Genomic DNA, 15,344 nt, shown 5'->3' with positions numbered 1-15,344 from the left:
GTTATTCAAAATTGTTAACATACATACAACCAAGAAGTAATACATTTACAAAATCTCCTCTTATCTATGCCACATATAAATGTGAGCTACCTTTCAGTGTATGCTTGTTATCTGTGCATGTTGGTTGAGTACCAGTTAGTTTTGTTAGTAAGTAAAAGGAGAGGATTTTCTATAATGGTTCTATAGGGTTACCAAATAACTTAAATGTCTGCTAAATAAGAAAAAGTCTGCTTTCAAGAAAAAAAGATAGAGCAGCCATTAAAACTATCCAATCTTTACTAAGAACAAAAATCCAAGATTGTAATAAGACCTATGGGAAAAGCCTAGAGGCAAAGCTGGGTAAGAACCATACACTGGACATCTTGGCGGGTCTGAGGAAGATCACAGACATGGGTGACAAACTAACACACAACTCAGAATAGGAACAAAAGGAAGATGGTATGAATGAGTTCTTTAATGGACTCTCGGATGGGCACTCCCCGGCGCAAGCAACAAACCACAAAACCACCAACAAACCAACAAAAAGTGTGGTGAAAGTGTCTGCTGATAAAGTGGAAGGTGTATTAGTGGCCATGAACCCTAACAAAGCTAGTGGGCCGATGGCATCTACCCCTGGCTACTTAAAACCTACTCCAAAGAGTTATACAATCCTTTTGCTGATCTGTTTAATTCAGCCTGCATTACAAAACTGTACCAAACATCTGGAAAGTCTCATGTATACTGTACGTCCCCTACTAAAAACCAAAAGAGCAAAAGACTTTGGTGATTTTCGATTCACCGACTTAGCATCACACATAATGAAGTCTTTTGTAAGGGTCCTTCTACCTCACCTGAAGGAGGCTGTAAGTGAAAGCATCGATCTGCTACGTACATATATGTCCCCCTTAGGTGGGTGCGGCCTTAGGTTGTACTTCAGTTAGGTCCATGTCCAGATGACCAGGGTTTTATTTTGCTTATTCCAGGGCTTATGACCAGGGTTTTATTTTGCTTATTCTTTGAGGTATGGGCTATCGCTTTCTCGTAGGTGAACGTCCTAACTGGGACAGTAGTTTTTTTAGACTGTCTTAGGAGCTTGTTGTATTTCAGATATATCATATGGCTCGATAAATGCTAGAAATGGTAAACCTAGGGTTAAAATACCTTAGGGAGTCTGAAAAATAGTAAAAATAAAAAAAAGTTAAAAAAAAAATATAATAAAAAAACCTAAAAATTCAAATCACCCCCCTTTCCCTAGAACTGATATAAAAATAAATAAACAGTAAAAATAATTAGCTATCACAGTGTCCAAAAATGCCCGATCTATCAAAATATAATAAATAATATACAAAAAATTAAACATATAAAGTCACAAACTAGAGGTAAAACTGTGCCATAAAATTGCACAAAAAACAAAAAAATTATCATGATAAATGTCCCCCATACATTCACCGGCCACTTTATTAGGTACACCTGTCCAACTGCTCGTTAACACTTAATTTCTAATCAGCCAATCACATGGCGGCAACTCAGTGCATTTAGGCATGTAGACATGGTCAAGACAATCTCCTGCAGTTCAAACTGAGCATCAGTATGGGGAAGAAAGGTGATTTGAGTGCCTTTGAACGTGGCATGGTTGTTGGTGCCAGAAGGGCTGGTCTGAGTATTTCAGAAACTGCTGATCTACTGGGATTTTCACGCACAACCATCTCTAGGGTTTACAGAGAATGGTCCGAAAAAGAAAAAACATCCAGTGAGCGGCAGTTCTGTGGGCGGAAATGCCTTGTTGATGCCAGAGGTCAGAGGAGAATGGGCAGACTGGTTCGAGCTGATAGAAAGGCAACAGTGACTCAAATTGCCACCCGTTACAACCAAGGTAGGCAGAAGAACATCTCTGAACGCACAGTACGTCGAACTTTGAGGCAGATGGGCTACAGCAGCAGAAGACCACACCGGGTGCCACTCCTTTCAGCTAAGAACAGGAAACTGAGGCTACAATTTGCACAAGATCATCGAAATTGGACAGTAGAACATTGGAAAAACGTTGCCTGGTCTGATGAGTCTCGATTTCTGCTGCGACATTTGAATGGTAGGGTCAGAATTTGGCGTCAACAACATGAAAGCATGGATCCATCCTGCCTTGTATCAACGGTTCAGGCTGGTGGTGGTGGTGTCATGGTGTGGGGAATATTTTCTTGGCACTCTTTGGGCCCCTTGGTACCAATTGAGCATCGTTGCAACGCCACAGCCTACCTGAGTATTGTTGCTGACCATGTCCATCCCTTTATGACCACAATGTACCCAACATCTGATGGCTACTTTCAGCAGGATAATGCGCCATGTCATAAAGCTGTAATCATCTCAGACTGGTTTCTTGAACATGACAATGAGGTCACTGTACTCAAATGGCCTTCACAGTCACCAGATCTCAATCCAATAGAGCATCTTTGGGATGTGGTGGAACGGGAGATTCGCATCATGGATGTGCAGCCGACAAATCTGCGGCAACTGTGTAATGCCATCATGTCAATATGGACCAAAATCTCTGAGGAATGCTTCCCGCACCTTGTTGAATCTATGCCACGAAGAATTGAGGCAGTTCTGAAGGCAAAAGGGGGTCCAACCCGTTACTAGCATGGTGTACCTAATAAAGTGGCCGGTGAGTGTAGTTTCCCCATAAAAATTGGAATAACATTTCTTATAACTCCAGGTTGTCTCATACTTCTGCTATTTGCATTGAAAAATTATGAATACGTTGACCACTGGGTATTACCAGATGGGTTTGTCTCAGCGTCGGATTAAGGTTGGTGGGGGCCTCTGGTCGCAAAATCTGGTGGGGGTCCATTGAATACAGTCTAGACAGGGAACCGCAATCACTATATACTGTTCCCCAGCAATAACTATATACAGCATCCCCAGGAATCACTATATACATCTCCCAGTATTCACTATATACACCCCCCTAGCAATCACTATATAGAGCTCCCCCATTAACTACTATATACAACTCCCCCAGCAACAACTATATACAGCTCCCAATAATCACTATATACATCTACCCCAGCAAGCACTGTATACAGCTCCCCAGCAGTCACTGTATACAGCTCCCCTGCTATCACTGTATACAGCTCCCCCGACTATCACCATATATTGCCCCCAGCAATCACTATACACAGCCCCAAGCAATCACAATATACAGCACACAACAATCACTATACACAGCCCCAAGCAATCACAATATACAGCACCCAACAATCACTATACACAGCCCCAAGCAATCACGATATACAGCACCCAACAATCACTATACACAGCTCCATGAAATCACGATATACAGCACCCAACAATCACTATATACAGCCCCAAGCAATCACGATATACAGCACCCAACAATCACTATACACAGCCCCAAGCAATCACGATATACAGCACCCAACAATCACTTTACACAGCCCCAAGCAATCACGATATACAGCACCCAACAATCACTATACACAGCCCCAAGCAATCACTATATACAGCCCCCTCAGTAATCACTATATACAGCCCCCTCAGTAATCACTATATACAGCCCCCCAACAATCACTATATACAGCCCACTCAGCAGTGACTATATACAGCTCCCATGTAATCACTATGTACAGCCTCCACAGCAACCACTATATACAGCTCCCCCAGCAATCACTATATACAGCTCCCCAGGGAGCCGGGAGCCAAATATACTTTTGGGCGATTCGCCCACATTTGGCGGGGCTCCTTTAAGGGCAAAGTGGTGGGGGTCCCGGGGAGCACGCCCTGTGTGCCCCCCCTATGATCCAGCCCTAATCATTGTGGGAGTGCCACACTGTGAAGACATACCTTTTTCACAAAAGAAATTGAAAGACAGCACAATATAAAGTTTTTAGACATTTTAATGCATGAAAAATAAAAGGTTTGTTAGGACAGTGGGGCAGACCTTTCATAAGATTTTTAACATAAAGGAACTTTTATACAAATAATGAATGTGTTTTGATTTTCAGGCGCTGCCACTACCGCTATGCCAACCACAGGTAAGATGAAAATATATGAATTTATACAAAAGTAGTACTGAATCAAGTACATTTATGCTTACCTACTATATATTATTAATAACATCCTAGCCAGAGCCCCTTTAAAAGACCCATTTTTTTTATAAGTACCTGCTTTCCATGGACATTCTCGCACATTGGATTTAGTAACAATAGCTTGAACACCTTTGTGTTTTCATTTTGGGAAAAGAAGCGTTAATGTCATAAGAGATTGACAATTGTTGGATTTGCTTAATATGCAACTTCTTGAAATGAGTTTTATTGAAATGTACTGGCCCTGTTACTAAATGAACCGTATAATAACAATAAGTTAGGAATTATTCATTCCATGTATGTAATGTATTGTAATGTAGTGTACATGAATGTAAAAACAAGCTCTGTGTTTGCAAATATGCTTCCCTGTTTTACCCTGTTTTAAGATATATATATATATATATATATATATATATATATATATATATATATATATATATATAATCTTACCATGATATTATAATAGCATTGTGAGTGTGTATGGTAATGGTTTTGTGCCTGTTTTTTGTGTGTCAATCCCAAGCTTTTGTCATCTGTCCCTGTTCCAACAGAGTGTTGGAGCCACAAAAATCTTCTTTTTTTGACACTCATGCAGCTTTTTTTGTTGCTCAATTTGAGCGCTGCTTTTGAATCCGACACTTCTAGTTTCCCGACCTCTTTTGCTGCAATATTTGGCACATTAATAGTACCAATAAAAAGCAAGTCAAACCAACTTCTGAAACCCTTCATTAATGTGGTTTGAGATTTCTCACACTCTATATATTACGGTCTTGCGCCACAATATAATGTCACAATGCAGAACACCACTAGAATCGGGCGCCAAAAATAATTAGTAATAATGAATGCCACCTAGGCCTCTTCAAAATATCCAATATAAGGTGGATAAGGCTAGCTGTATGTGTATTAATCCTCATATTTAATTTGAAGTATGGATGGAATTTATAACACTACAAAATACTAGGCTGAACTAGATTTAGCAAGATAAAGCTAAAGATATTTATCCATGGGGGGCTTTATCTTTTTTTTAGCTTCTGTGAGCCAGTGTGTTGTTTTGTGTCTTAGTTATGCCATATAAAGGTGCGTGGTAAATGTCACATTCCCTGCACTATAAAAAGTTTCATGTTTGAGACACTAACGACTAAGTTATAAATGTAAAAATATTTGGCCCAAAAATGTATTCATTAATAATTTGTTTTTATCAAAAAATAGACTTTAATGTGTAGGGTAAAGTTTGTGGATTGTTTCAAACAGTGCAACATGCAAAATCTAGAGGTTGCAAAAAAGCAGTAGAAGCGTGGAAGCAGATATCCCAAACCCAACCCCCCTCCCCCCACCCCACAAATTCACACCAAACTAGCTTGTGGAAAAAAATAAATCACACTCTATACTTCTATATTACTTTACCTCCTGCCTAACTTACAAAGCACTCTGTCTCTGTCTCACCCTGGGTGACATCAATTTAGCTATTTCTTGTATTTGTATTTAAATGCATCAGGTCATACATATGCTTTGTATTTTGTATTGTAGCACCTAATTATACATGTGGAGGAATTTTAAATGCTGCTTCAGGGGTACTTACAAGCCCATTGTTTCCTGGACTATATCCTAACAATGCCTACTGTGTATGGGAGATTAGAGTTGCCCCTGGACATATTGTGGATCTGTCTTTCTTATATTTTGAGTAAGTGTTCATATGATAAAGTGAATATATTCTAGTTGCAAAGAACCTTTCAATTTAATTTGATACACTGGGGGTCATTTAATAACGGCCCGAATCGTTTTTTTTTCGTCGCGTTTCCAGAAAATTACTGATTTGCGCCGAATTGGCCCGGGTTTTTGGCGCACGCGATCGGATTGTGGCGCATCGGCGCCGGCATGCACGCGACGGAAATTGGGGGGCGTGGCCCAACAGATTCGGAAAAAACTCGGAATTTAAAAAAAAAAAGTGTCACGTGACACGCGCTTACCTGCACCCAGCAACGGACGGTGAACTCCAGTGAACTCCGACGGACTTTAGCGCAGCAGTGACACCTGGTGGACATCAGGCGCACTACCATAGTGAATCGCCGGAAGACCCAACTCCTCGACGGAGAACCCACCGCTGGATCGCGAATGGACCGGGTAAGTAAATCTGTCCCACTGTATGTGGGGGGGGGAAGCATTTATCATGGATGGATTGGACTTGCCATACTCTGGACCTCAGTTCAGCCTGTTACATAGAATTATGCTGCAATTCAGAACCCACAGTCCTGGTATGACCCAGTCTATCGTGTATCAATCAGCATACACCCCCAGTGGGTAGACTGATTGGTCACATTTTTGACTATGGTTATGATTTTTTTGGAGCTAAGGCAATTCTTAAACAACAAACATGTCTGCAATTGAATTCTTATGTCATTATTAACTATCAATGAAAAAATTTTTTTTTTAAAGTTTTCGAAAAGCAACAGCATAAATAAATAAAAATACGGCAACATCATATTTGCATTAATATGTTATATTTTTTATGTAGGTGTCATTATGGAAATGAATGTAGAAGTGGATTTTGTATCCCACGGTTTTCTTTATGCAGTATATATTCAATATATACAATACTTCTATCAAATTGTGTTTTTTACAACTTTCTAGCCTCCTAATTTTCTCACAAATAGAATTCATATTAATTGTGTGTCTCTATTCCTTACACAACAGCCTGGAAACAAGTAACTCCTGCACTTGGGACTCTGTGACGATATATGATGGCCCCCCACACAGTTCTCCACTGTTAGGGAAAATATGCGCTGCTGCCAACTATACAAGATTTACTTCTACCTCAAACGTGATGGGTGTTGTTTTCCAAACTGATGGAAGTGTACAAAGTACTGGATTCAGGGCTGTTTACTCGTCAGTAGTGAGAAATACCAGTTCTCCAGGTACTGTGTGCCCTTGATGCAAAAGAATTATAAACCTGTTCTTGATCACTGGCATTCATTTACAGTCAAACTAATGGTGAAATGTCAAATATAGAATACCGTAGAGAAATTTTCTGTTGCCATATCCCTATTCAAACACACAGTTATACATCTTTATTCCAGACAGTTCACAATCTCTTGGTTCAGCATACAAACAACATATGGTTGTCACATTTCGAAAGGTTTTCTAAAGTTGTTGTTTCTATTTAATGGAAAATCTGATTTAAAAACTAATATGTTCTCCATGCAGTTAACTGTGGTGGGATCCTGAGAAGTCCTTTTGGTGTTATTGAAAGTCCTGCTTATCCACACTCGCGTAACCCTGCAGAATGTGTTTGGCATATTCAAGCCCCAAATAGCATTATACAGATCTATTTTGATGATTTTGCGTAAGTACTAATTTTGTAATAATTGTTATGTATTTGAAATGATTTGACAATTTCATATATGGTAAATATTCAAATTGGGCTTTTATATATGTCATGATATCTTAGTAAATAAGTACATAAGAACAGAAGACATATTTTCATCAAGTACAACCTATAATTTTCGGGTAGAAACATTAAAGACAAAAAAATCCTATAAAGTAAATACTAATGAAGAAATGAAAAAAAATTACAAAATATATTTGTAATTTATTTATCCTTTTAACTGTAATAGAATATAACTATAATTTTAAATAACTGGGCCTGTGCAGGGCATGATTTTAACTAGAGTCATACTTCTCAATGTCCATACTAGAAATTGCAAGTGATATAAGTTTTCTGTTTTCTTATCTTTCACAACAGCCTTGAGAACTCATTGAATTGTTTATCTGGCTCTGTGTCCATATATGATGGAACGCCCCATGGTTCCCCATTACTGGCAAAACTTTGTGGAACATCAAGGCAGAATTTTACCTCTTCTTTAAATGGCTTGAGTGTGGTCTACAGCAGCAGAGGGAGCAACAATAACCTTATCCGTGGATTCCGGGCTAGTTATTATGCTATTTCTCAAAACTCTCAAAATGGTAAATATGCTGTGCAATACACAGTTAATATAATATAATCACTGGGATAGAAACCATTTATGGCCAGTGCCTACACAATACTAGAAGTAACACAAACATTTTCTCTCTTTATTATTAACTATCACATCTCGTCATGTTTTATTAAACAGAACAAAACACAGAAAAACAGAACAAATGTAAGAACCAGAGGTGCAAACATTGCACCAACAAAGCACAAGCAAAATGTCAGCAGTAACAATATGTAGGCAAAGTAAAACAAAACAAAAAGGGGATAAATGGGAAGGAGGTGAGGGGAAGGGGAAAAAGTCTCAGAAAGGAAACCCCCCAACAAAAAAATACTGTAACATTTTTATTAACATTATTACCATAAACAATATTGTAAATAAATCTTTGTGTACATAGAAGAAGCAGAGCTGAAGTTATATACCATTCCTTACCCACATTACATTACCATTACCTCAGCATAAACAGGTACATCTAAGACTATCGAACAATTATTTAGCTTAACTCGCTATGGAATAATTCAATTTGTGATCCCATAAATTTGGCATATGCAGTTCTAGTGCCTAAACCCCACACCATAGTTTCCAATGTGAGCTTTCCGCAGCACTATAATAATGTAGTATGGTTCTGCACAAGAAAAGTGTAAAATCAACTTTTAACATTATGTAAATGAGTCTGAGGTGCTACTCTAGCCCCTCTGTGATACTGGTTGTTTAACAAGCTATAACACTGTTTTACCCTCACCCATACTTCGGCACTTGTAAAGTGAGCACTTCTTGATCACTGCACAAGTGCTAAGGATGCAGTGGTGGGTTAGACAGTGTTACAACACAAACATTAGCATAGTTTTAAAAGTTAATTTTAGAAGGAAGGAGACCATGGATAACACATACAAAAAGATTATCACAGACACTGTGCTACTATTTATGAGTAAATGTCCCTTGTTTATCAAGCATGATTTTGATGGTAGATTTCCTTTAAAGGGGTGTTCCCACAAAGACAAGATTCTTAAATATACTGAGGATAGCAAAATAACACATTCTCTAATTCACTGTTATTGACAAAAATACAGCATTTTGCAGATATAATTCCAACCTGTCTCTATCAGTGCTGTCTCTATTAATTTTGGTTGTCCCTGGATCCGACCATAAATCTTCTGACTATGGTCAGACAAATCCCTCTAGCCAACACTCTGGAATTTTACAATGACCATCACTGAGTTATAAGAGCTAAAAGAGCAATATAACTGAGTATACTAGCCAGGCCATGGTGAGGAAGAGCTAAAATACACAGTGCTTTCCACAGTTGGGAGGATCAGTGCTTTTCCTTTTGGAATAGATCTACTGGTTTAGCTATTTAACCTAAATAATATCACTTGGCTACCTGAAAGCCATGCTTGGTGCAAGCCAGTAGGCAAAGTTTGGCTTTTTCCATGTTGGAAAATGTATTTGTGGGGATAAATTTGCCTGCCTGTGAAAAAATATCAATTAAAATGACTGACTTTTTGGGGGAAAAATTTTAATCATTAGGAAGGAGCAGAGCATTTCCACGCAATCCTATATAAACTGTCTTATATAAAGCCAATGTATTGCTCTAAATGTCACAGACATAGACAGTAATATGTTTCTTCATCTTAGAAAAATTCAATTGTTATTACAAGTAGAATGTTTGAGAATGGAGGGTATGTACAGCTGTTTATGTACCATAGAGAGGTACTTCTATCTATTTGTATATTTGGGATTCTAAACTTGTTTATATTTGTAACTTTCCTCTTAATAGTTACACTGGTATGCTCATCCAGCTACATGGAGGTACGACTAAGAATTGGATATTTACAGTCTTTAGGATATTCATCTAATGACATTTTTCTAAATGATCCTCAATGCCGACCACAAAACTTTGGAAACTTGTTAATATTTGATGTACCATATGATCAATGTGGCACACTTAGACAGGTAAGTCTGAAAATGTTGCAATCAACAATTTACAAAGTTAGTAATAAGATATGAGCACATCTATTCATCTATTAGTAGATTTGGTACAAATCTGCCGTTTATTGCTCTTAACTGAATCAACATTTGTTATGATTCACTTCTAATGAACCATTCTAGCACTATCTGAGTTTGTTCAAATGTTGTCATTATGGTTATGGCTAGTGTTAGGATCAATGTTAAAGTTAGGGCTAAGGTTAATATTAGGATTATAACCGTAACACTCAACTTAACGCTAGTCCCAAACCTAAAGAAAAATGTGTAAATGACCAAAACGAGATAGAACCTTTTTAGAAAATTAAACAGTGTTTTAGAGAAGTTACACATCCATTTCCAGAAAAATCGTAGGAAATTTGGTTCAGATCGCATCCACTGAAGATTTCTGCAAAACTTCAGCAACCTCGAATCTTGAATGATTCACTCATCTCCTTTCGTAATCTATATGTACCAACTGCTGTAAAACCACCAGTCTATCGTTGCCTAGAGCATTGACATGTCTGTAAAGTATTTCACAAAATGCTGTTAAAAAATGTAAGGTCTGATGGCAGTCCCATATAATCGAAAGAAACTAGCTTTGCAGCCTAATGAAGTATTTTGGGGGTCATTTACTAAGGGCCCGATTCGCGTTTTCCCGACGTGTTACCCGAATATTTCCGATTTGCGCCAATTTCCCCTGAATTGCCTCGGGATTTTGGCGCACGCGATCGAATTGTGGCGCATCGGCGCTGGCATGCACGCGACGGAAATCGGGGGGCGTGGCCGAACGAAAACCCGACGGATTTGGAAAAACCGCCGCAATTTTTTAAAAAAATGTGTTGCGGAGCTTGCACTTACCTTCACTCAGCCTGGCTCGGTGTATTCCAGTGCGTTTCGGGGAACTTCAGCGCAGCAGCGCGGACGTCGGTGGAACTACCTTAATAAATCCCGGCCGTACCCGAATCCAGCACAGAGAACGCGCCGCTGGATCGCGAATGGACTGGGTAAGTAAATCTGCCCCATTGGGCCACATTTATCAAAAGTAGTGCAAACTGTACTATGTGTAGTTTGCCTGTGGAGTGTGCATAGTGCACCAGATTCATCAAAACTAGTGCACAGTCTTCATTAATATGGGGCACCCTAGTCCAACTTTTCTTTGGTGCACATTTAACATAGAGCATGCTACACAATTCTGTCAAGTCACTGTAAATATGGTGTGCGGTCTGACTCTGCACCAGAACGGGCATAGTCGGGCATAGTGCGTATTTCCCTACCCACATTATGAAACACTGCCATCATACCTGAAACTATACATATAATATATCATAAAGAGCATTACACAATTAGGAATTTATAATAGTCATTTTAAGATAATTTAAAATGTAAAAAAAAGTACTATGCATTAGAAAAAAGGCCCCTTTTCCACTTTTTGTAACATAAACCTGAAATACATTTTTTAAAAATCCTTTAACAGCTGTAAATCTAGCTAGCTATGGGTCCTGAGAAAATCACACAATAAAAAATATTACATACTGCACTTTTTTGTATGCTAATTTTTGTGTTCTCATGAGTGCATCATTAGGAAACTAGCATGTGTATGAATACTTCTATAGTCAGTGAGCTTTAAGTATATAACATCAACTGTCAAAAGATGGTTTTTAGCAGTTTTGATTATTGTAGTAAACTGTTAAACATTTTATTGTTCATTTAGAAAACTAGAAACTTGCATAAACCATTCCAAGTATAATATTATGTACCCTGTTTAGCCAGATGTGTAATAGTTAATATTCCTTTTCTTTTGATAGGGAGGAAATGATACCATTCGCTATTCTAACACACTAGTGGGCTACCATTCAGATGACATTATTGTCCGTAATCGAAGACTCCATGTGAACCTCAAATGTCAAATGTTCCAAAATACCATGATGGAGATCATGTATCATGAAAATGGTGCCTCAAGGCAAGATTTGACACAATACGGTCTATATTCTACAACACTAAACTTCTACAGCTCACCAAGCTTCAACTATCCGGTCTATAATTACCCTTTCTATGTGCAACTGAATCAAAACTTGTATCTTCAGGCCTCACTAAATACACATGACAGCAACCTCACTCTCTTTGTGGATACATGTGTGGCCTCGCCGGATCCATACGATTTTGTGACACGGACTTATGACTTAATACGCAATGGGTAAAGTTATTTTCTTTGCTATTGTTTAATATATAGCATGTAGTAGTGCAATCCTTTCCAACTGAACGATTGGAGAAAATGTATGTAATGGGCTTCTGCAACCTGTCTTTAGTGCTAATTTGATCCCTGATGGACAGGCTCCCTTTAATAAAAATCTACCACAAGGATGAAGGATGTGTGCATCCTCTGTGAGGATCTGTTCTTCATAAAGCTTCTTTTGCCCTTGTTTTTATGGATAAAAAGGCTTTAAAATGTATGCAAATATACCTGAGGGGCTCCAGGCTCCATTAACATCTATGAAACCTGGAGCCCCTCACACTCTTTGCATAATTGTGAAAGCCTTTTTTTTTTGCATAAACAAGGGCATTAGAAGCTAAAAAAGAGCAGATCCTACCAGAAAGGCCACACACTAATATGTCAGTGTGCTTGATTTACAGTACTTGATCCTGATGGTAGATGGCCTTTAAGTAGGAACTAATGAAATATTGAATTTAATTGGAGTTGGCAAAATACACTTCAATCACCTTGAGGGACTAAGACATCCAGAAAATATAAAAGCATTATTTGTGTGGATTATTGATCATCCTCACCAATACCTATTTTTGTGTGATAAAAGTCAAAGTTACTTATTGATTGCATATAAAAACTCGTAGTTTAAGCATAAAAACAAACTATGAATAAAGTTTTAAGAAAACATATCACCATGAAAATGCAATACAATCTGCAGGCTGTGTGTTCAAGACAAAGGAAAAGGTTTCCTTAAGGTTTGAGTATAATTCCTCTTCCCTTGTTTATACAGCTTCACTATTGTATCTACAGGCAAAGATTTGAGGAAAGAGAAACATATTAGGGTGTTAGCCTAGGACTTCAAGAAAACCAATAGCATTCCTCTGTGTTCAGACAGGTATATTAAGATATATTGTATTCAGTGCATAACTAAGAAAATGTTCCTTCTTTTTACAGATGTATTAAAGACTCAACTTATGTCACATACCCATCAGTGTTTTCAACCCAGGCTCGTTTTGGATTCCGTGCTTTTGGTTTTATCCCAAAGTTTTCTCAAGTGTACATCCAGTGTAAAGTGACTGTGTGCCCCAAAAATAGCTACAACCGCTGTTATCAGGGATGTGTAAACAGACGTAAAAGGGCTTTAGCTGCTCCATTTAATGAAATTGATCTTACAGTAGGACCATTTATACTTGAGGAGAGCAAGACAAAAAAATAATTAGCAACTCATTCATGTAATCATCTACTTATTCTTAGCAATTTAGTATTTAAGAATGTATTGTAGAGAATCTAGAAAAATGTTATCATTAAATGTGACTTTCAAAAAAAAAGTAAATAAATAAATGGTTTGCTGTGATAATTACTTTATCTTTTACTGCAACCAAAATTATATTTAAAAAAAACAAAACAAAAAGAAAACACACGTCCTAACCATAGGCCAAATTATGAAATAATTTATTAATGGGTCGACATTAGTGATGAGTGGACCCAAAAGTCATGCCCACTATGGGCATGTCTGTGCCTCTTATACAGCAGGGTCACATGTCCCTCCTGGCCAATCAGAGTCACTTGTTCAAGCACCATTGCAAAGAGGAGACAGAGTGGGAGAGGCTACAGTCGTAAGGAAAGCATCTAATTTACCCCTTAATGCAGTGGTTCTCAACCTTTCTAATGCTGTGACCCCACAATACAGTTCCTCATGCTGTGGTGACCCCAAACCATGCAACTCGCAGTAAAAACACAGTAAAATTGCGGCTCCAATGGCTTTAGGCGACCCCCGGTTTTGGTCGTTCGACCCCCGCTGGGGTCCCGACCCACAGGTTGAGAACCACTGCCTTAATGCCAAGGCCCTTTTTTTGTTTTTGCATTTCCATTTTTCACTCCGCACCTTCAAGAAACTATAACTTTTTTATTTTTCCATATAGAGAGTTGTGTGGGGGCTTGTTTTTTGCGTAACAAATTGCACTTCAAAATGACAGTATTTAATATTCCATGCCATGTAGTGGGAAGCGGGAAGAAAATTTGTAGTGAAATTGGTGAAAAAACGCATTTGCACTGTTATCTTGTGGGCTTGTATTTTACAGCTTTCACTGTGCAACCCAAATGACATGTCTACTTTATTCTTTTGGTTGGTGCGATCACGGGGATACCACATTTTTAAAGGTTTTATAATGTTTATAGCTACCAGCATGGCCGTGAACATTAAAATATAATTTTTTTATAAGATATGCCTTAAAATGACAACAATAATGATAAAAAACATAAATCCGATATAAAGAAGCAGGCAAAAGCATCTATACTAGATGCCACATACAAAGATAACTGTGACAGTAACAATGGGGATAAACACGTACCCTATGTTCTTGCCTATAGCGTACACCATACTATGTAATATTCAACTTGCAAGAAGACAGAATGTTCTAACAAATTTTGACACTCAATGCCAATCAAGTGACAATAAATAGTGCCAGTCCGCCAGCTGGGCTGTCTTGATGCCTGGTACGTACACAAGCACATGTAGTGACATGAGATGTTCCTGCATATGGTAGGACAGAATGTAACAAAGTTCATTTCAATCATTACAATCTCACATTGTAATGGATAGGTTAAAACTAGACAGCCTCGGGTCTTAGGAAGACCTGAGGCTGTCATGACAACAGATCCTGCCCCCCGATTACGTCACAGGGTGTGTCGATATACACCATCTTTTTGAAGGCGTAGCAGCTTTGCCCGCGGGGGTGGACGAGTTGACACGAGCAATCGGTGCTAACACCAATCGCAGGTGTTACCAGTAAGTGTTTGCTGTAATATGCCCTCTTTATTCACCCGCATCACATCATTCTGTGATGTGCAGAAACATTTGAAATAATTGCCCTTTTCAGTCTGAAGGACTATGACAAAGTGATAACTGCATCTGTTTATTTGTAAAGTGTTAGTGAAACTACTTCCTTTTTTTGCTAAAGTGCAGTGACAGTAATAACTGCATATGTTTATTGCTAAAGTGCAGTGACAGTAATAACTGCATATGTTTATTGCTAAAGTGCAGTGACAATAATAACTGCATATGTTTATTGCTTAAGTGCAGTGAATGTGATAACTGCAACCGTATACACTCACCGGCCACTTTATTAGGTACAC

At 38.4% G+C, this 15,344-nt stretch overlaps 1 protein-coding gene across 1 annotated transcript in view; it reads left to right on the top strand.

Moving 5' to 3' along the window:
• The window catches only part of LOC140121567 (scavenger receptor cysteine-rich domain-containing protein DMBT1-like), a 66,346-nt gene extending 52,780 nt beyond the window's left edge, over positions 1-13,566 (top strand). The window contains exons 21-28 of the mRNA XM_072141293.1: positions 3,996-4,025; positions 5,604-5,757; positions 6,768-6,988; positions 7,278-7,416; positions 7,816-8,036; positions 9,819-9,994; positions 11,812-12,200; positions 13,164-13,566. Of these exons, the coding sequence (XP_071997394.1) occupies positions 3,996-4,025; positions 5,604-5,757; positions 6,768-6,988; positions 7,278-7,416; positions 7,816-8,036; positions 9,819-9,994; positions 11,812-12,200; positions 13,164-13,425 (1,592 nt within the window). The 3' untranslated portion in view covers positions 13,426-13,566. The remainder of the gene's footprint in view (positions 1-3,995; positions 4,026-5,603; positions 5,758-6,767; positions 6,989-7,277; positions 7,417-7,815; positions 8,037-9,818; positions 9,995-11,811; positions 12,201-13,163) is intronic.
• Positions 13,567-15,344: the final 1,778 nt, after the last annotated feature.

Source organism: Engystomops pustulosus, chromosome 3, assembly GCF_040894005.1.
Source record: "Engystomops pustulosus chromosome 3, aEngPut4.maternal, whole genome shotgun sequence".
Lineage (NCBI taxonomy): Eukaryota > Metazoa > Chordata > Amphibia > Anura > Leptodactylidae > Engystomops > Engystomops pustulosus.
The sequence above is the reverse complement of the archived record's forward strand: the minus strand, read 5'-3'. Positions and strand labels throughout refer to the sequence as shown.